Source organism: Carcharhinus amblyrhynchos, chromosome 15 (genome assembly GCF_965287045.1).
Source record: "Carcharhinus amblyrhynchos chromosome 15, sCarAmb.v2.hapA, whole genome shotgun sequence".
Lineage (NCBI taxonomy): Eukaryota > Metazoa > Chordata > Chondrichthyes > Carcharhiniformes > Carcharhinidae > Carcharhinus > Carcharhinus amblyrhynchos.
Window position 1 is genome coordinate 52,670,733 of NC_137338.1, and position 23,031 is coordinate 52,693,763.

General features: G+C 40.5%; 1 protein-coding gene across 9 annotated transcripts in view; it reads right to left on the reverse strand.

The window, feature by feature from the left end:
• The window catches only part of dmd (dystrophin), a 1,714,977-nt gene that overhangs the window by 1,157,128 nt on the left and 534,818 nt on the right, over positions 1–23,031 (reverse strand). For all 9 annotated transcript variants that reach the window (XM_080203928.1, XM_080203931.1, XM_080203930.1 and 6 more), the window contains exon 7: positions 12,814–12,932. In XM_080203928.1, the coding sequence (XP_080060054.1) occupies positions 12,814–12,932 (119 nt within the window). The remainder of the gene's footprint in view (positions 1–12,813; positions 12,933–23,031) is intronic.

A 23,031-nucleotide genomic window follows, 5' to 3' on the forward strand; every position in this document is an offset into this window, starting at 1 on the left:
CATCAGTTAGTATTTGTCCTTAGACTTCAGTTTGAAAAGTCTGTAAAATGTCAGACATGGGAAGACTACTGACATAGTCAAATGCAGATGATTCATTTAACAGTCACCCAGTGTTCACTAAAAATCTTGTGCAACGACTTACTGCTTTTGATTTACAACTTTACAATCTGGTTTCCATGCAGGAATGTTCCAAGCTACCATTTCAAGACAAAATGCATTCTTTGTAACACAAATCAAAAAAACTATAGATAGATGTCTCCACATCTGATGCTATCCTTGCTTACACAATTATACAAATTGTGCTAATCATTTGTCACCATTAATAGACATCAAATACAAAAAAAACTGCTGAAAACAGTATCCAGAGCGCCAAGTATTTTGTGCAATGACAAAGTTATGCAACATTATAAATTCGTAAATAGTGATCTTCGTGATGGTACAAATATGTGTTAGAATGCACATCTTGGGGTCAAATATGGCCCTGGTATGGTTTAGTGTCAAAAGTTGCCAAGGAGAAGAATGGAGTCAATAGCTAGAGAACAACATTTGGAGTGGGGAACAAAGACAATAGCTTCAGTCTTCCCAATACTTAATTGAAGGAAATGTTGCCTCAGCCAGGACAGGATATCAAATAAGTAGTCTGATAAATAAGCAAAAGTGAAGGAGGAGTTGAGAGAGGTGATAATGAAGTAGAATTCCACAGACCACACCATATGTATCAAAAGTGAGCAGATTCAATGACTAAAAAAAATCAAAATATTGGAAACAGAATTAAAGAATAGATACAGGCATGCTCCTCAATGTCAACATGCCCATAGACAACAACACCAGCAGTGCGTACTACCAAGAAGATGTACTGCAGGAACTCACCAAGGCTCCTTAGACAGTACTTAGCAAACCCAAAACTGCTACCACGTAGAAAGGCAAGAACAGCAGGCACTTGGGAACACCACCAGTTATAAGTTCCCCTTTAAACTCCTCGCTATCCTGACTTGGAAAAATATTGCCACCTCTTCATTGTCACTGGGTCAAAACCTTGGAACTCCTTCTCTAACAGCATGTTGGGTGCAAATACATCACATGGACTATTGTCGTTTAAGAAGGCAGCTCACTATGACCTTCCCAAGGGCAATTAAGGATGGGCCAGTGACACCTTCATCCCGAAAATGAAGAGAAGATAGATCTCATCCTATTCCCCAAGAAAATACTAAAACATTAAAAAATAATCAATTAACTAACATTTACACAATTCAAACAGAAGAAATCAATGCCGACTCAAAATTTGTAACAGCAACATGACAACCATGAACAGCTATTCAAGATGGCCCACTATAAAATTATATTAACACCTCACAACACATAACCTGCAACATATCTAAATAAATCCAGATGCAAATCTACACAGAATTAGCATCTCACCATACAATCATGTTAAGATGACTCTTAATTGACTGTCAAATTGTAGCAGCCTTCCTGAAACATAGCCGAATGCTTAAGATTATTCAAATTAGTGAATTATGGAATGAATTATATAACATCACTAAATATGGAATCAAAGCAGAAATCTCATGTTACAGCCACCTTTGTAATCTGCTCCCATGATGATATATTAAGAGTAAAATAAGAGTTTAAGTCTCAATGAAGCAAGTCACTCAGTCATGGCAAGAATAAATACTTTGACAATTCTCTTGAGTAAGCAATAATAAGTATATGAATATATGAAAGTATATGAATCTTTACATAGAAACTCAAAATGCCAGTAAAGAATGCATAAATAAATATTTGAACATTTGCTACATGGGAAATTCATTGAGGAGAATAAGCTGATGTGATTGCAATTTTTTTTTCATACTGAGCATCATTGCCAGATCACCATAAAATGGAAAAAATATACAAGATTGCACAGGCACCCTGTATAATGATCACCTCTGTGCACATTCTAAAATTAGATTTCTCAGTTAGATGTTGCAATTACCAACAGTGACAGAGCCGAGGTTGAAACTGTAATGCCATACTGAAGAAGTGCTGTAGGGTCTGATCATGACATCTTCTGGATAAGAAAGTTATGTGAGGTCATACATATTTTCTAATGATTCTATTGAATATTGAAGAGCCTGTGGCACAAAGGTAAGTAAGTTCCCTTGAATTTCTGGCCAATATTATTCATTCCCCCTATCAACATCAGTAAAAATGAGGTGAATTGAACATTTATCTCATGTTTGAGGACTCTTGCAACATAAACTTACTGTCATCTTTATTTATATATAATTAAAGTGACTGCAATTCAAATAAATAATTATCTGTGAACAGCTTTGGGACAGTTTTAAGAGATGGATATAAGTTCTTTGTCAAGCCAAGTTGCTTTATAAAAATCTTTTCAGCAAACTCAATTGACAGATAAATCAAAGTCATTTCAAGGACATCTTCCTGATTGAGGATGTCACCTCTTGTTAAATAACTGGATGCGCACTTACACAATTCCTTGGGGGAGTCATAGCAACATTAGTGCAACGGATCCCATTCAAACAATGACTTATTGTAATTAATTCCACCTCATTCTAGTTATACCAATGCAATCAGATACTGCCCAACTGCAAATCTTTCAAAAAATATTTAATTTAAATAGCAATTCTGGAAGGAAACAACCTTTGGAAAACCCAACTGAGGAAATACATTAAATTTATACTGTGTGGAAGCTCTGAAAATTTATCTTCCAACCACAGAATGGAAACATTTCAGACTACAGAAGATTTTACACAAGGACGGTTCTATGCTTAACCCCTCATCAACACTGAATAACAGTTGGAACAAAAGGGACAAAGGCTATTAACCAGGGAACTCCTGACCTTGGAAGGTGAGGTTTGCGGGGGTGAGGGTGGAATGGGGACAGAGGGTAGGGGGAGGTGGTGGGAAATCAGGATTCCTTCTCTGATCTCAAAGTTAAGGGAGTTTTGCTGATCTTGGTGGTCAAATCAAAATATAGATCCTGATAAGACTGCTGAAGTTTTGATGAGATGGACATCAATTATTTTCTCTTTGCATGGATTTATACTTTAAGTCTTCTCCTTAACAGTGCTTTAATTCTCTGTGTTATTTTTCAGGTTCATGTTCTTTAATTTAGTTCCGCTTATTGTTTCTGAGGCTCTTTATTCTAGGTTCTTGATGTTTGTTTCTGCCTTATCATTTTACAACAAGTCAATGCTTGGAATTTTTCCATGAACTCCGCCTGCCCACCTCAACCCTGCGAAAATCATTAAAAATCAGCTTCGTCCAAAAGTTTTAGTATCATCACATAACGTAGAAAGATATAAACTGTCACACAGTAGGACTTTAAAAAAGATTTCTAAGAAAGGTGAAAGTAGGATGTTTAAACTAGGTTAAATTCACCGAGGTCAATCTTTAGCAGTACCATAACATTACCCATTAGTGTTACTTTATAACTTAGTGACATCAAACTGTACACATGACAAAGTATGATTAGTCATGTGCAGTTTGTATCGACGTTTTGATAAGCAATCTGTAGTACAGAAACAAGTGGTAGACAGTAAAAGGGAATATGGATTCAAACAGGTTTGGTAATTGATTGCAGAAGTTTCCAACCATCAAATTTGGCTATGAATTCAATATTTTAAGTGTATGTGTCAATACTATTGCATGTACTGTGCGTTTAATAGAACTATGACCACTTGACCTCAATATTTCAAAAATTCTATTGATTTTTGAACAGAATCAATGCTTAATCATAATGAAAGCCCATGCATTAACACTAGGAAAAAAATCACAAGGCCTATTCACATTGTTCAGAATGACCCTAATGTGGTATCAGCATTTTGTGTTCATAGCCTCACAGCACCAGGGACCCGGGCTCGATTCCCGGCTTGGGTCACTGTCTGTGTGGAGTCTGCACCTTCTCCCCATGTCAGCGAGGGTTTCCTCTGTGTGTCCTTGTTTCCTCCTACAGTCCAAAAGAGGTGCTGGTTAGATGCATTGGCCATACTAAATTCTCCCTCAGTGTACCCAAACAGACAGTGGAGTGTGGCAACTAGCAGATTTTCACAGTAACTTCATTGCAGTGTTAATCTAAGTCTACTTGTGACACTAATAAATAAACTTTGAAACTTTAAACTAGAGGGACACTGAGGCAAAAACAACCACAATGCTTTTAGATTCAACTTGAAGACTGAAGCCAATATTGTTAACAATTAAATGAGGGTTTCATATTGTAATAGGGCTAAATTTACAACTTGTGTGAGATTGACATGGTTGGGGAAATAGGTAGGGGGATGGTGTTGGTCCAACTAGGAGGAAATAATGCACACAAATGAAAACATCATTCTTTTAAAACCATTCCGAGGAAGAAAGTGGCCTCAATGTTCCCAAAGTCAAAACACAAGCATGTGGCATGTGATGAAATAAAAACAACACAGCTTAACTGGTCATGGTCCAGGGCAAATTAAATTGATGTGAAAATACTTGATCAGGTACAAGGTACATAGCTCTCTAATGAATAAGGATAAGTGTTGGACTCAGCATTTTATTCCCTAACTGCCTATGATGCTAAAATCCAATTGCTTAATAGTTTTAGTTATCTGTTCTGTTGTCAACTCATTCTAACCTTAAAATGAACAAATGTATGATCAAGTGACCGTAAATCTTTCCCATAATTCTACATCATGCATTAATTCCTCTCCATCAGTTGAAGCAAACTGAAGATTACATTCCCCCACTTATTATTTAACAAAAGGTTCTTTTCTGGTGCTGGTAGCTTCGTGCACACACTGCAAGCTGCAGAAACGGCACAAAGATTAAAATTCCTCATGATTACAGCAGAGGTCTTAGCACTAATCTTTCTTCATGACCTCCCATAGCAGTACATCAATTGCCATTTTATTCTGTGGTGGCATGGAATATATGCTTATTATTAATTTCATTCTCTCCAGATGTTTCAGATATCAGCCCAAAGATGGACTGTACAATTCCCAGTTCTTTCTCTTAAACAATGTCTCAACCTCTCTTGGGTCCTACCATAAATGGCATCACACCATTTCTTGAATCACACATACCCCTGCAGATTTGCTCCACATACATTGTCATTCTTTAACCACCGTCCACTTTTCCGATTTTTATCTCTTAGCATCCTATTACTTCCAAAAGACATTTTATATTTTGTGATTCTGATATTCATATAAACACATCTTAGACCATTTGTGATCTTTCTTGCTATATTTACATCACTCATCCCTGTTATCTACTTATAGAAACTAGAAGCAGGAGTGGGCCATTCGGCCCTTCAAGCCTGCTCTGCCCACCATTCATTTTGATCATTGAATTCAATATCCCGATTCCCTTCTTTCCATTTTTCTCATGTAAGTTTGTCCCAAATGTCTTCAAATTAACAGTCTTCAAATGTACAGTCAGACATTTATTTTTCCCAGAATTGATCTCAAAAGGTTAAGAATTTGAACCCCTTCTCTCTGTACCACACATTCATCAGTTTTTTTTTCTAAAGATGTATGATACAGGAATAATGCTGAAATTACTATTTTTCATTTTTTTTTCAACTCCTGAATTTTTTTTTGCAAGATCTCCATTCTGTACCTCATTGTCTCTCATGTGAGCCATGTGCTATGGTGTCTCTTACTCTGTCCTGGAACCTTAGACAGATGTGCCTGCCAAGTTTCAAGCTGCTCCACTGTAGAAGCAACAAACCACTTAGGGCTTCAAGTCATACTTGCAGTATACTGCAAATCAATTGCTTGAAATATAGAATCTCCAAACTCAAATCTTAGCTATTCTCACTCCCTTTTACAACCATTTGCAGTTTTGTGCCATTTTACTGCTTAATGTCATCCTGAGATTCTGTCCCTATTCATCTCCAGGGCTGAGTGTCTCTAGGCATCTCAAGTTTCATACCCTCTCTCTGCTTCTGCCTACTCTTTCTGTACACAGGTATTGTCAATCAATTATTTCACTGAGCAGAATTTTATCATTTTTAAACTCAGTGTCAACTCAGGCAGGAAAAGCTGTGTGCTGCCCACTGGCTCCACCACTATACTTTTTGAAATTTGGTTAAAACAAATGCTGGAGGTGGTGTCACAACATCACATTGTAGGGCAGACAATGGCACTCCAAGCTAAAAAAAAGGAACTCCCACACATGGGAACCTCACCCATCGATAAGGGATACTCCCACCCCCAGGCATGAGGAATGCCTCCTTACCCACAGACACAGGGAACAAACCACCCCCCCCACCAGTCCCATTCACAGAAACGGGGACTCCACTACCCCACAGATCTGTCCAATGGAGGATCACCTGCCCCAGCTTTGCCCCCATTACTGCCCCAGCACAGGGGGGCACTGCACAGACATTTTCAGGGCAAAGCCCTACCGCTTTACACAGAACAAAGAACATCCCAGCACAGGAAACAGGCCCTTCGGCCCAATGGCCCAACAAGCCCGCGCCGCCACATCTTCCCACACCTACCCCACCCTGTGTGTATGTGAGTGGAACCCCTAATGTAGCCAGATTCGGGGAGCTAACCTTACCTGCGCAACTCCAGCGGGTTCTCTTCACCAGGTCCCTCCCATTTGTTAGGGCCTGTTGTAAACCCTGCTGATGTCATATTGGTGGTTACACAAGGGTGAGCAAAATAGCAACGATTTGAGTTAGGAGATTCAATATTTCAAGCAATTGATTGCAGTATACTGCAAGTATCTGGGTGAGGAGGTGCCCGCTTGTAAGATGTTCACAGGATTCCCAATCTTTCATGGCGGGAACTCCATTTTGTCATTGGTTGGGGGTGGGGGAAAGAATCCCATCATTGTAAAAGCCAATTGGGAACTCTTATTGGATTCTCCTCCCCCACCGTAAATGGATGCGACAAATCTTGGCCACTGTCTCTCTCTACCTTAGTAACAACAATCTAATGGAAAATATCTTATAGATCATTTCTGCAACAGAATGCAGTTGGTTGTCATTAATGCCAAAAATTAATTTTCAAGGGATTGAATTTGTTAGTAAGCATATTCCTCCTTTATATTTTGAGAATTTAGCAGAGTCCATACATGCTCATCACAAACATAGAACATAATAGCGCAGTACAGGCCCTTCAGCCCTTAATGTTGTGCCGACCTGTGAAAAACCAATCTAAAACACATATTCAGTTATTTCCAATCAAGCATGTGGTAAAGGGAGTTTGATCTGATAGGTTGTTTTGGAACTTACCTTCATAAAATAATTCCTCCGCAGCTCAATACCTTCCAATTAAAAAAAAATTATTTTTGAAAAATTTCATTCTGTCATTGATTTCCTCCTTGCATCTTTGTTTCTTTCTGAATTTTCCAAGATGGGCCTTACTCTCACATGGGACAAAAATATAAATTATGATTTCAGCATCAAAAGGGAGCAATAAGGATGGAAGGAGATAAGATTTTTCAGACAGAAGGAAGTAATTGGCAGGGGGAGGGGGTGCTGTGTGCGTGTGTGAAGAGATTAGATGTGAGGTGAGATCTGAACCATTCTTTCAGATTCAGCACCATAACGATTAAATTGGTGGTCCAAGGACCAATTGAGTTTATATATTTGTGGGGCCTGATATGCTGACGTGTCTGGTTAATCATATTTAGTTGGAATAATGTGCAGTCCAAGTTGTCAGATCATGTGATGACAGCCATATGTTCAGTGCTTAAAAGTTCTTTCAGCAGAACACTTCAACGCTTCTGAAGGTTTAGCAAATTTGTGGGCTCTCGGAGTGCTTCCCACTTGCAAAAACAACATTTTGTGCCCCTTTCATCTGCCAATTTCAAAATTGGTCTTGATTGCTGTGTAATTGATTGTACTTTGAAACTGATCTGACATTTTTGCACCACTCAGCCATCACGAACCCTCAGCCCGAGTAAACAGCAGAGTGGAACAAAATATAATGAGTGATGTTTGAATTATAAGGAGAGGCTGGATAGACTGGACTTCTTGCCTTAGAGTATAGGAGGCTTAAGGGGAATCTTATAGAGGTCTATAAAATATTGAGGGACATGATAAGGTAGATAATCAACATTTTTTCCAAAAGTAGGGGAGTCTAAAACTAGAGAGAATAGGTTTAGGTCAGAGGGGTGAGACAGAGAAGAGTCCAGAGGGGCAATTTTTTTTCACACAGAGGGTGGTGAGTGCCTGAATCAAGCTGCCAGAGGCAGTAGTAGAGGTGGATACAATTTTATCTTTTAAAAAACATTTAGATAGTTACACGAGTAAGATGAGTATAGAGGGACACGGCCAAAAGTGAGCAACTGGGACTAGCTTAGTAGGAAAAACTGGGGCGGCATGGACAAATTGGGCAGAAGGGCCTGTTTCCATGCTGTAAACCTCTATGACTCTGTGATGGAGTTTCCTCATTCACACTCCAGTGTTTGCTTTAAAGTATTCAGAGCTTGGACAGTGTCAAACTGGAGTGCAACCTGGCTAAATTCCATCACAAATTCCAACCCAAAATGTGAATTACTGGAGAGCTTCTGTGTCTTTATTTATAAAGTTCTTCATTTTCCTACCTGAATCTAATCAAAGTGTTTAAAATGACAAAGGGATTTAACAAAGTAAGTCCCAAAGTAAGAGGAAGTTTCCCTCTAAATGTTTGTTTAAGCATGAGGCCCCAATAATTTTTTGTTGCAGTCATGCATGAACATAAGAACTAGAAGCAGTAGGTCATCTGGCCTCTCGAGCCTGCTCCGCCATTCAATAAGATCATGGCTGATCTTTTTGTGGACTCAGCTCCACTTACCCGCCCTTTCACCATAACCCTTAATTCCCTTACTGTTCAAAAACTTATCTACCCTTGCCTCAAAAACATTCAATGAGGTAGCCTCAGCTGCTGCACTGGGCAAGGAATTCCACAGATTCACAACCATTTGTGTGAAGAAGTTCCTCCTCAACTCAGTCCTAAATCTGCTTCCCCTTATTTTGAGGCCATGCCCCCAGTTCTAGTTTCACCCGCCAGTGGAAACAACTTCCCTGCTTCTATCTTATCTATTCCCTTCATAATCTTATGTGTTTCCATAAGATCTCCCCTCATTCTTTTGAATTCCAATGAGCATAGCCCCAATCTACTCTGTCTCTCCTCATAAGCCACCCATCTCAACTCCGGAATCAACCAAGTGAATCTCCTCTGCACCCACTCCAGTGTCAGTATATCCTTTCTCAAGTAAGGAGACCAAAACTGTACACAGTACTCCAGGTGTGGCCTCACCAGCACCTTAACAGCTGCAATATAACCTCGCTGTTTTTAAACTCCATCCCTCTAGCAATGAAGGACAAAATTCCATTTGCCTTCTTAATTACCTGCTGCACCTGCAAACCAACTTCTTGAGATTCCTGTACAAGGACACCCAGGTCACTCTGCAGGATCATGACTTAAAAGGGGCCAATTTGTGTGCAGACTACACAGGAACTCTTGGTTGCTGTGCAGGTTGGAACGAGTTATGAACTCTCAAAGTTATCCAGATTCAAAATGTTAGCTCTATTCTCTCTCTTCAGATGCTGTCAGATGTTGAAATTTTCCAGAATTTTTTTTTGTTGGTTAGAGCTATGTCTAATACAACTAAACAAATATATCTAATGGTGAAATCCAGAACAAAGTGCAATAATCATGAAATTACAGCCAGGCTACTAGAATCGGAAAGCATGCTTTTGACAGTATTGTGGTTATCAGGAACACCCTCCAACAATTAGCTGAGCTTGCCAGGTGGATTAAAATGTTTAAGGCTGAGAGTAATTAGATTTTACTGGTTAAGAGTATCAAAAATATGAGCTGGAATTTTACCATCCCACCTGTCCCTGGAATCAGAGCAGGTGAGGGCAGAGCATGCAAAGATCTGTTGATCTCAGGCAGGTCTTCATGATTTCAGGACGAGCGAGGTTGTAAAATCCCACCCATGGAGTTTAGTTTAGCCATGAACTAATAGAATGATATAATAGGCTTTGGAGACTGAATGCTCTACTATTATTCCTATGTTCATAGCAGATAAGGATGTATCCTTGCTCCCTCTGTTGTCTGATGGATTGACTCCTGAAGTATCAAGAAAAGCCCATTCATTTTCCCCAATACAGCACATCCAGGCTTTGTGTTTCTAATATGGAGTGACCAAACCTCAGTTTGTTTCCAAATTCAACCAACTTCCAAATTTAATGGTGCTCAGAACAGTAGCTCTTGATTCCAATTAAGGACGCCGTCTACCTGAAAGCATTGCAATCAGAAACATCTGATCTGATAACAGGAAAATAAGTGTTCCCCCCGCCAATTACTTAACTGCACAGAACACTAATAAGTTAGAGCATGACAGCACCGTTGCTAACCAAACTGCATAGCCTCCCCAACCAGACGACTCTCAGATCCAAGTGTGTGGATAAGTTACCAAAATCTCCCTGTATCAAAGCTAATGCTTCTACCTTGGCTGCTTATGAGAAAGACTATGAAAAATAAAGCTAGAGAGTGGATGCAAGAATGTGAGAGGGAGAGAGGAAGAGAAAAACAGGAGTAAAAAAGGCAGATAAAGTGCAAAAAAGATGAGGAGAAATAGGCAGAAATTGAGGAAGCATGGGACAGGATGGTAGAGAGCGAAAAAGTGAAGGGGAAAAAAGAGGCAAATGAGGTGCAATGAAAGTAACAGAGGTGAAGGAAGCGGTGAAAGAGACGAAGGAGGAACAGAAAAATGAAGAAGCCAAGAGAAAAATAAAGAAGCAGATCAGATAAATGAAGGGGACAGCAAGGGTTGAAGGAAAGATTGGGAGAAATGAAGAAGAGCAGCAGAGTTGAAGGAGGAGGGCAAGGAAATTGAAGGAAGGGGCAAGAGAAAAAATAAGAGGTGAAGGAAGGGAGTGTGAGAGGGATGTGAAAGACATCACACAGTGAAAGAAAACTGAGAAACAGGGAGTAAAGAGTAATCTGATTAAGATATAAAAAAACACCAACACAAAAGGGAAAACAACAATGGGAGAGAGGAAATTATGAGTAATTAATAGAATAACTGAAAAGTTCAGAAAGGTACAGATAAAAAGGTATAATTATTATAAATCTATTGGCTCCAAGAAGTCGAAATAGATTAAGAAACTAGATGGTATTTAATCAGTGCTCATTTCGGCCTGATTCTAAGATTGGCAGAGGGCAACCAGGTGCTGGCATTCATGATATTAAATCAAACCCCTTTATCCTGCTGGCTGAACAGTCGACTCATAATAAATTGGGTTTATGATTTTGGTGTCAGGATAGGGGAACTAGGTTTAGCAGTGTGATTATTAAATGTCAGCTCATAGATCCTGGTCTTCTGGTAAACATGCATCAGTATAAAAGTGGCTATGATTCTGCTGAACTCAGAAGTGATTTAATCAGACATAGTCTACTTATCAATTGTGACACACAGATCCAATGCATGGCTCCTCAATCTAATCAAAGAGCTCCATATGAATACAATGATTAAGTTAAGGTCAGTGGATGCAATTCACTTATCAACTGCATGTCTGGTTTTAGACAAGAATGTGGCCATGCATCCTCTCCCTCTCTCTCTAAGCTTGATTGTCTGCCTGAATAAATGCATTATTGAGAGTGAAAGGGTAAGAATATCTACATTTTACGATCTGGCACAATTTGGCAATACAGTTCTATTCAGTAACTGTGCATCAACCACCTTTTTGCACTTCAATCCTTCAATGAGCCAGCACATCTTCTGAGTGCATGGATCTCCTGGCTCAGGATGAAAAGTGTAAATATAATTCCTGGACCATGAATAAAATTCATTAGCAATGACACAGAAGACATGGTTCTTATTATTTCTGTCTGAACAGTTATTTTTGATCTTTGGGCTGATGGCCTCCCACTGGAATCAGTGCTGTAGCTACCACATCAGTGGCTAAATGAAAAGCACTTGCATCCACTCTCTGTTCAAACCTCATCTCAATAACATCTCCCTGCTCCCATCCTGTTGAAAGGTTCCAAGATCAGGATAATTGCAAAACAAAACACATAAACCTCTCCAAGATTTATCATGTAGCACCAATCACTTTCTGGTCATTTGGCTTTGTTCACAATGCAAGATGTCATCTCAAAAAATGAGTTAATTCATGATGAATCCAACTATTTTGCCTTGTTTAACCAGGTGACATGTCTTCAGCAGTCATCTTCTCCCTTTAAGTTCCTATCTCAGTGTGCGGTCATGATGATATCCAATGCAACAAGAAACCAACCTTACTCCACAAGTTTAATTAAGTGAAGAGAGACACCAACCTGGCAGCATAGATATTCTGTACAGTCACTCTGCAGGACACATGAAGTCACTGGAGGTCACAACAGATTAAAGCGATCTACGTGACTTAAATCAATTATTTTATATTCAGTGATTCATTCAGGCATACATATCTCTCTTTCCATTCCTGATGCAGAACACTTTGATTTGTATTTTCTCTTTTCCAAATTGGGGATTTTGAGATGAATTGTGGTTGTCTCACTTCTATCCTGATTCAGGTTATTTAATTCAGCTTTGACCCCCAGGAATTAAAGATAGGATATTTCCTGGTCTGTTTGGCCCAGTGCTACGTGACACACTGTAATTACTAATTTTAACTATTCAGACAAGGAACCAAATGCGAGTTTTTAAAATCTATTTTCTGAATAAATATATACAGTAAAATAAATAAAACAAGTTTGAGCTTTTCTAAAGATTTTGTTAGTGATGTACTGCAACTTTATTGAAAATCAATAGTGTAATGTCTAGTCCTTCTTAAAAATCAAACTCATTTGACTTTGTTCCTGAAGCTCTAAACTCGACACCAACCTTCAGGATCCAGCAACTTCTCAATGCCAAGATTCTTTTTAGCCACATTGAAGGCATGATCCAGTCTCTCATGTGCTGACTGCAGTTTTGCCACATCCTTCCAGTCAAAGAGGTCAGGCCTGCAAGTACAATGAAGCAAATTATAAAGTCAATCTTAGTTCTTGTTGGATTAAAATCAATTCTACTTCAAATTACTACCTAATAATAGAAGTCAAAGGGGCTATTACTCTAGGGGAAAGCTATATATTGTCAATTTTGTGAATCCCAGGTCCCTCATTTTAAAAGATCATCGTGAACCTGCATTAGCAAGTCTATACAGGATCATTGCTTTGTAAATATTTAAAAGGTCAACATTCTGGAGGAGAGGAACGGGAAGATAATTATTTTTAAATGTCTTGTATTTTATTTCTGTTTAAAAAATGCTTTTATCCTCATCTAAATGAAACATTTTACAGCCAGCAGAATAAGCAGGAAATATGCTCCCAATACATTGCCAACATTGCATGGTAACTAGTGGTGTGAAGAAATTCCCTGAAGTGATACATGTGCAACATTGTCTACTCCTGTGCTTCAATCATCAAACATTAATGGCTCCCAGCGGTGGAGCATCTGGTAAGTAGGCCTACTATAAGGGACAACAATGCATTTTTTTTCTCCTTTGCGTGGTTCCTTTCAATATGAGTAAGAGACTAATGCTCAAAACTATTAGGATTAACACTAGAGAAAGGAGCAAGTTGTAATGGGTTGACTGGAAATGCTCTCCCACAGCAGTGTGATGACATCAGTTGTGGTTTTATATAGAAAAGGCGAAGAGGTTAGATTTGTTAAAGGTAGCCCCAAGATGTACATGGGGTAGAATGAAGACATAATTCCTTGCTAATGATAAATGTGGTGAGTTAATCAGCTTAGCCAGTAACTCTCTTTAAAAATATTTTAGGGTTAGATAGCATCAAGTTCACATTTGTAAAAATGTACATTTTCTTACCAGTTTTCTCCTAATTCCTCAAAAGGATTCAACAATCGTTAGTGGCACAATGTAACGGTAGGACTCACCACACAGCATCTCATTCCCATGACTTGCTGAGATAGTTTTTCCCCAAAATATACTTTATTCATCAAATTTGTCAGGTAGATACAATGCAATTCAGGGTTGACATTACATGAAGTGAATTACAGGTTAATTGATTAAATAAATGCACTCCAGGATGCTTCACTCCACTTACAATGCAGTTCGCACTTACATTTGAACATTCTCTGATGCATATAGTCCGATGCATATAGCCCAAGAAGTTTTGCAAAAGCTCCAGCCTCTTAGTTTGTTTTGACAGAAGGACAAAAACTGTGAACTGTTCTCCCATTATTCCCATACACTGGTTGGACTAAGCTGAAGTGCATTCCCCAGCACGTAGCTCTCGACTACGGAATGTGCCATCGAGCAACATTTAGTTGTGGACAACGCCTCACCTTGGATGACCACTAGGTTTCAGATAGAGTAAAGAGTGTCTTTCACTGAGTCGAGCTCTCTCCAGTAACAGTTGATGTTTACCTCAGCGTGCGTCCCTAAGAATAGCCCATAGAGGACAGAATTCCTGCATTAAGGAGCTGCTCAGAATGAACCTCAAGAAAAAGAGCCACACTTCTTTCCAAGCATTCCTTGCAAATTCACATCTCGGATGGAGATCTGAGATATCAGATGTGTATGAAGGATCTAACAGATATATATGCAGACATACCTATTCTTCCCCAAACCCTATTTTGTAGAGCACACCCATCATTTGTTTCTTTATTCTTTAATGGGATGTGGGCATATCTGACAAAGCCATTCTTATTGTCCATCTTGTCACAAACAGGCCAGAACAGGTAAGGATGGCGGATTTCCTTCCTTAGTCATTAGTGAACCAGGTGGGCCTTTATGTCAATCGACAATGGTTTCACGATCACCATTACTGTAACTAGATTTTCCATTCCAGATTATTAACTGAATTTAAGTTCCACCAGTGGCCATAATGGGATTTGAACCCTCGTCAATACCTGGGCTGCCACCGTCTCCCCCAGTGTGTGATATTCAATTAAAGCTCTTCTTGGTCCAAGCTGATAAAACACTCTCCTATTCTGTACATTAGTGCTCGTAACACTCATTACCATGAGGGATATCAAAGATCTTCCTGCCAATTAAACTACAGTCTGACATCAGTTTCAGAACAGACTTGGCCTGATTAGTGGTATCCTTGGAAAGAATGTTGCAATCCATGTTAAGCAGTGAAATAGACTACCTGACAAGTTCAGATCTCTTTCTCTTGTCTGTCAGTTTGTAATTCAAGGTGCGTTTGCTCAGGGATTCTGACAGGCTGCTGGCCAGGGTACCATCTTGTAAGCTTATAAGAAATCTGGATATTCTTCAATTGTGTGTGTCACAATTGTGTGTGTCACAATTGACTAGCAAACTGCAGAGCCAACACAACCAGGCCTGTCTCAATCTCATCTGATATTCATTTTAGTGGAGGCAACTGAACAGCAAGTGGGAGAAGAAACTCTTAACTGATATTCCTCTCGCTAACCCAACTGCACTAAGGATCATGATACCACCCCAGTTCTACTTCAGTCTAAATCAGCAAATGCAGCAAACTGAGTTTGGGTTCCCCCCCCCTTGGTCAACGTGACTTAAGTATTCAATGGAACCTGAGCCATCAAGAGATCTGACTTGCACAGATTTTCACAAGATTGTCAATAAGAGATGTAAATTTTAAATCTGCCTGACAACTGAATGAGCTGATGCTGAAGTCATAACCTTGAGTGGTTTATGTTCCAACGTGAAAGAAAATCACCAGCAGCCTTCGACAGATTGGGAGTCCATGTTTCAGAAAGACCCGGATACAACTCCCTGAATTAACGAAGTTATCTCTATTTGCAAGGGTATTCCCCTGTCACAGTATTAGAAACAGAAGTATCTGTTGAGAAGGTACTCTTAAGGATTGATGCTTAACAACAATATTTTAACATTGGATGCTGGTTTCTCAAAAACGAAGGCAACTTCTCTATTTTCTCGGATCATGTTGCCTCATCAATGGATCGAGCAGCTATTACAATCATATATGTTTGAAACATTTCATCAACAATTAGATTACTCCAATGTCATATGGTTACAGATTATAGTTCCAGAAATGGCATTAGTTCTGTCCATGGTTTCAACTGTTTATTCAGCAACGGAGAATTTTGTAACTTCGGTATGATTGAGCATAGCTTTCATAATTTTCCCCTTTCCACAGAAATAACAGATGTAGTAACAATCCTGTGAGAAGCAATTTAACATGAACAAGGTTAACTATCCCAACTGAGCTATTTTGACTCAACACTGCAACAAGCAGAAGGTGCTGGTTTCAGATTATAGGGGTTGATTAGACAAGCGATCACTGGTTGTTTTGCAGGAGGAAATGTTGAGAAACTATCATACTAAAAGCATTTACAGAAATTCTGGTAACCTACAGGAACAGCAGATCTATCCTAGATTTTGGTGGCGTAACAAGCTGAAATACCAACTCAAAAATAATGTTAATTGAAAAAAAATTGGACAAAAATTCAAAAAGCTGTCCTACACCATATGAAAGCAACCCACACACAAAAAAAAAGCAACAACCTGATTCAACAGCATCTCCAGCAGCACATGCACAATTGAACTCATCACCCCAAGGTTTTCACTTCATGCCTATTTCACAGGTGCTTTTGCCTGTCCGAGTGCTCCTATGCAATGTTGGCACAGCGGATGCTGCATGTCACCGCGGGAAAAAATGCAGATAGTTATTCAGGATGACTATGGCTGTCACCTGTGATTAAATGCATCCTGGAGGTTTCATCATGTTACTTCCCACCATATACCATTAGTCAGCCAACACATCTATCCTTGTGATGCACTGTCTTCTTACGCCAATTGGAAGGCAAAAAGACACTACCTGAATAGATGATGCTTGACTGTTAGCTGGCGAAGAGAAATGTTTAAAGAAAATAACAAAAAAACTTATTAGAATTTTCCAATCATTTTTCTCCAGGGTGGCAAATAACAGTATCCTGGAGATTAATCTTCAATCCTGGAATGCCAGCATGCCTAAGGAGCTGCCTTCTTGAACCACTGTAGTCCACGCAGTGCCGGAATACTCACAGCGCTATCATGGAGGAACTTGCAGGATTTTGACCCAGTATCAGTGAAAGAACAGTAATATAGTTCCAAAATCAGGATGGTGTATCGCTGGGAGGGGAACTTGCAGATGATGGTGCTCCCATACATCTGCAGCACTTATCTTTATCTAGGAGATGGAGATGCAAGTTTGAAAGATATTGTCATAGTAGGGGTTATTGAGGTACTGGTACAGGACATCTTGTAGATTGTAAACACTGCTTCTATTGTGTGCTAATGATGGTGAGAGTGAATGGTCAAAGTGATGAATGGATTGCTAATCAGATATGTTGTTTTGTCCCAGATGGTGTTGAGCTTCATGTGTGTTGTTCAAGTTGCACTCATGCAGCCAGGTTGTGAGTATTCCATCATAAGCCTAACTGGTGCCTTGTAAATAGAAGAATGTTGGCCAGTCAAGAGATCAGATACTCATAGAATTCCTACAGTACAGAAGGAGGCCATTCAACCCATCGAACCAGCACCGACCACAATCCCACTGAAGCCCTATCCCTGCAATCCCACACATTTACCCCGCTAAACCTCCTGACACTAGGGTCAATTTAGCATGGTCAATCAACCTAACCTGTACATCTTTGGACTGTGGGAGGAAACTGGAGTATCTGGGAGAAACCCAGACACAGAAAGTGCAAGCTCCACACAGACAGCAACCCGAAACCAGAATCGAATGTTGGACCCCGATGCTGTGAGGCAGTGGTGCTAACCACTGTGCTGCCCTAGCTGCAGAATTCATAGCCTCTTATCTGCTTTTGTAGCCATATTATTTATCTAGTTGGTCCAGTTCAGTTTCTGATCAACGGGGACCCCTAGGATGTTGTTAGTGAAAGATTCATTGATGGTAATGATACTGAATATCAAAGGGAGATGGACAGACTTTCACTTGTTGGAGGTGGTTGTTGCCTGGCACTTGTGTGGCATGAATGTTCCTTGCCACACATCAATCCAAGCCTGAATGCATGTGGATGTGGACTGCTTCAGTCCCTGGGAGTCGTGAATGATGCTGAACATTGCACAACGATCTGTGCGATGATCAATGAACATTCCCATTTATCTTATGATGGAGGGAAGGTCATTAATGAAGCAGGTCAATGTAGTTGGGCTTGGAACACTATCTTGAGGTACATCTGGAGTGTAGTCGTGGAACTCAAGATGATTGACTTCCAACAAACACTACCATCTTCTTTTTCCCCGGGGTGGAAGTCAATTACTAGGGGGCATATGTTTAAGGTGCGAGGGGCAAGGTTTAAAAGAGATGAATGAGGCAGATTTTTTACACAGAGTGTAGTGGGTGCCTGGAACTCGTTGCCAGGGGAGGTACTGGAAACGGATACGGTAGGGACTTCTAAGGGGCATCTTGACAAGTACATGAATAGGATGGGAATAGAGGGATATGGTCCTCGGAAGAGTAGGGGGTTTAAGTCAGGCAGCATGGTTGATGCAGGCTTGGAGGGCCGAAGGGCTTGTTCCTGTGCTGTAATTTTCTTTGTTCTTCCTTTGTTCTAGATATGACTCCAACCAAAGGACAGTTCTCCCCCTGATTCTCATTGAGTTCAGTTTTGCTGGAATTCCTTGATGCCACACTTGGTCAAATGCTGCCTTGAGATCAAGGGCAGTCACTCTCACTTCACCTCCCAGGTTCAGCACTTTAGTCTATGTTTGGACCAGGTCAGGGCCTGAGTGGCCCTAGGAGGATCTAAACTGAGCTTTAGTGAGCAGATCTATGCTGTGTGTGTGCCACTTGATAACATTGTCAATGATCTCTTCCATCATTTTGTTGATGATCAAGAGCAGATTGATAGGGTAACTGACCAAATAAGATTTGCCCTGCCACTCATTCTAGGTCAGAGGGGCTCAGTTAAAACACCTTGAATCAAAAGATTCATGGTATCCTGATCAAACTTTCATGCCATGTGCTGTATCCAGTCACTTATCTGTACAGCTGAAGCAAATCTATGTTCTACATCCTCCTCCCTCTTCCTCTTCCATGTCCTTGTCCTCCTTTGATGAATTATCACCTAGCAGTGTCTCACCGTCTTTGAGGTCCACACCTCTCTGGATTGCCATGTTATGGTGAGCACAGCAGTCCCACAATGACCCTGATGTAATGTACTGCAGGGCTCCATCTCACTTGTCCATGCATAGGGACCACATCTTCAGAAGTCTGATGGCTTGTTCCATGTGTATCCTTGTGAGCAGGTGACTTTGGTTGTCTCACATCTGTATCTATGTCTATGTCTGGGGACTCCTATAGAATGGCAAGCAGCCATCTCTTTAACTAATATCCCTTGTCCATAGAAGCCATTCAAGGAGTAGTAGCAGCTGCCAGAAGAGTGAGTGCACACATGGAGGAAGGTCTTGCTGTGGTCACAGATCAGTTTAACATTAAGGGAGTGGAAGTCCTTCCTGTTGAATGGCCAGTCACTGGGTGCCTTGATGGTCACATTGGTGCAATCAATGATGCTCTGCACCTGGATGAATTCAGTGATGGTGATGAAACAAACTGTTCTCCGTCCCTACGAAGCCACATCTATCTGGAATTGAATGCATCATCCAGTTCTCACAAATAGAGCAACGGTAAGCTGCAAGCTGCCAGCACATGCTGCAATTAGCAAGCTGCCAATGTTCACAGCTGATCATTAGAAGTGGCCACAAGGAAAGATGTTCAAAGTCACAGTGAATTTGACATTCATTAGCAGGTCATGTCACCAGTGCTGAGGTGCGAGATCTTCAGCGATGAGGGCACAAATGAATATAGCCATCTATCTGGAAAGTTGCAGGCTCCTGGTTTGTGGGTTGTGGTCATCTCCAGTGGTTCCATGGATCCTCTGTTGAGCGTATGGTTTCAGTATCTTTTCTGCCATTTGTTCCTCTCATCTGCCCTCTTGATCCAAGTGACTCCACTCTTTCTGCAGAATGTTTGTTCCTCATTATCACTGGGCTCCAAATCCAAGAACTGTGCCTCCATTGACAGTTGCAACCTTCCTTGTGTTAAATGACATCCCCAGTTGTCTTTGGCAGCCTTGACCCCTGGTCTTAACTCCTTGTGATGTCAGGCTATGGGAGGATGGGGATAGGACTCCTGAACTGCCCAAATGCTTGCCACCCACCTTCCTCCAACCCCCTGTTACCCAATAGTCAAGTCCACTCAGCTTTGTTTAGTTGGGTCTTCTACAGAGTCCAGCTAATTCCTTCCGCAATCATGACTGGCTTCTCATTCCTAACCTTCCTTCCTCCATCTGGTCTGCCCAAGACAATGCTGGTTATCCTCTTGACAATCTTTAGGGCCAAGTAGCAGTATAGAAATCAAAATATCCCCATTAATGGGCTCTTAATGATCTCCTCAGCCATCTTAATTAGTCTTCATCATGGACCAGATGGGACAATGGGGCCATCCTGGTGGACATGGCCAGCAAGGGGTACAGAGTTGGGAACCTGTCCTGTCTTCATTTGGGGCGCTGTGGGCCTCGATCTGGAATCAACATTCCAGTCATTGTGTTTTTATTAGACTCTTAAATATTATGTTCTCTGAAGCTCTTTCAAAGATAGCAGTCTCTGATTAATGAGTCACTGCCTCAGAAGTGCTGCAGAATTCAAAAAGAACTTAAATCGGTGTAAGTGATAGAAGGCTGGCTGTACTTGCAATTATCTGCTAACATCAATAAAGGCCTCGTGGGTTGATTGTATAATTGTTAACTGGGTTGTATCTCAATTACACACTGATTTCTGGCTTTCCCTGTAAAATTGAAAGCCAAGAAGTTGTAAAAATCAGGCAGTCCCTTAAGCTCATTCAGTACTTTTCAACAGGAGCAAATCAACTTGATAAATAAAGTGATATGAGGAAACTGAGTTCACTCTAAACAATGATTCAAATAATATTGGTACAGACAGGACCCAGTACTATCGAAGGCGCGTGCTTGTGGAGTTGTCCATTTTACAGAAATATCATTTAACCAATGTATTACGGCACTTAGTTTTCTTTAAAGCTACAAAATTATGATGCTCTACATCACTTAGCCCTAAAGAGTGTCAACAGGTTAACCAGCCCACTCCATTAAGTATTTAGATCTCTGTCATACTGCTTTGCATAGCCACTAAGCAAAACCAAAATAATTAGTGGAAGAGGAAGAGACATTGAACACCAGGGTGGAATTTTCCCATCCTGCCCACCATGGGAATTGTAGTGGGTGGGATGCGGGTCATGTAAAAGTCCACTGACCTCGGGCGGGATTTTCCAGTTTTGGGGCGAGCGTGGCTGGAAATTCCTGGTCCAAGTCTGAAGTACATTGCTCAAACTTGCAGCTTGAGTTTACAGCAAGTTACCCCTCAAGCACAGGATTTGTGAAAGGGAAAAACAGAGACAATACACATTCAAGCTTTAAGAAAGACCTGTAAGGTATGAATTCTCAATGAATTAACAGTTTGTGAATGTTTCCCCATATTCTTGTATTTTTTTGAACTGCCATAATCAACTTGTGAATTTTTATACACTTATTTTAAACTTGTTTCAACTTTTTCTCAGTTGAAATGTATTCCTCATTTTATTTCAAAACTTTCAAAAATAATTTAATGGCACTGTTTTGAACAACTGCAGGGGCGTTGTGGGATTCCCCTGATGCCCTGGCCACCATTCACTGGTCTATAGCCATCATAAAAAAGCTAATTATCTAGTCATTATCACATTGCAGTTTTAGGGAGTTTGCCATGCACATATTTGCTGTCATGTTTCCTATGTTAAACTGTAATTACACAAAGACACATCATTGACCATCAACTATTGGGCTATCCACTGGTTGTAAAAGGCATCATATAAATGCAAGCTTTTTTTCTTTTTACATCACCCATTTCTCACTGTTCCCTTCCTCGATACCCAGTCATCACCACAGGTACCTTGACTGCATTTCAAGCACCCTCCTTCCGATAAAGACTCTCTTCCATTCTCCATCACATCTGTTGTGACAATACAACCTTCCCCACCAGCATTTCTGATATGTCTTGCCTTTTCATCAACTGAAAAATTTTCAACCCCTCCAATGCAATTAACAGGACCCTCAACACTGTCCAATCAATTTCATGCAATAATACTCTCAACTCTTCTCTTCCCTCCCAGGACCACAGTAGGGTTTACTGTCAGCACCCTCCATTCTACAATCTCCATATTCATTGGATCATGTGACATCTTCTCCTCTAGCCTAAAGCCACAATCAAACATATCTGTTCCTCTGTCCCTCCTTTAACTTCTGAAGGGCTTGCTCGATCAGTGGCTTTCTAGTCCGTTCTTCGGTTCTGCTCTTCACTATTTGTACCTCCCCTTGACCCTTCTTGTTTCTTTACTTGCCCTATTAACAGCCACTTTTGCCTTGCCCCATCATCCCAATTCTCATTTAATCTCTCTATCCCTATCTTTTCCGTCCCTTTCCTTCTATCCACCTCCCATCTCCCGCCCTCTGTACTTGTTTAAAATCAAACAACAAAGAACAAAGAAAATTACAGCAGAGGAACAGGCCCTTTCACCCTCCAAGCCGGCACCGACCATGCTTCCCGACTTAACTAATACTCCTATGCTTCTGGGAACCATATCCCTCTATTCCCATCCTATTCATGTATTTGTCAAGACACCCCTTAAAAGCCATTACCGTATCTACTTGCACTACCTCCGCTGGCAATGAGTTTCAGGCACCCACCACCCTCCGAGTGAAAGATTTGCCTAGGGCAACTCCTTTAAACCTTGCCCCTCCCACCTTAAACCTGTGCCCCCAAGTAGTCGACTCTTCCACCCTGAGAAAAAGCTTCTAACTATCCACTCTGTCCATGCCTCTCATAATCTTGTAGACTCCTATCAGGTCGCTCCTCAATCTCTCAATGCTTCAGCTATGATTGTAATACTATACTCTGCACCCTCTTCTTTCCTTCTGCCCTATGTACTCTATGAATGATATGTTTTGCCTGCAGAGTGCAAGAAAGAATACTGTTCACATATCCCAATACATGTGACAATAATAAATCAAAATTTCTAACTCTACCCAATTCTGATG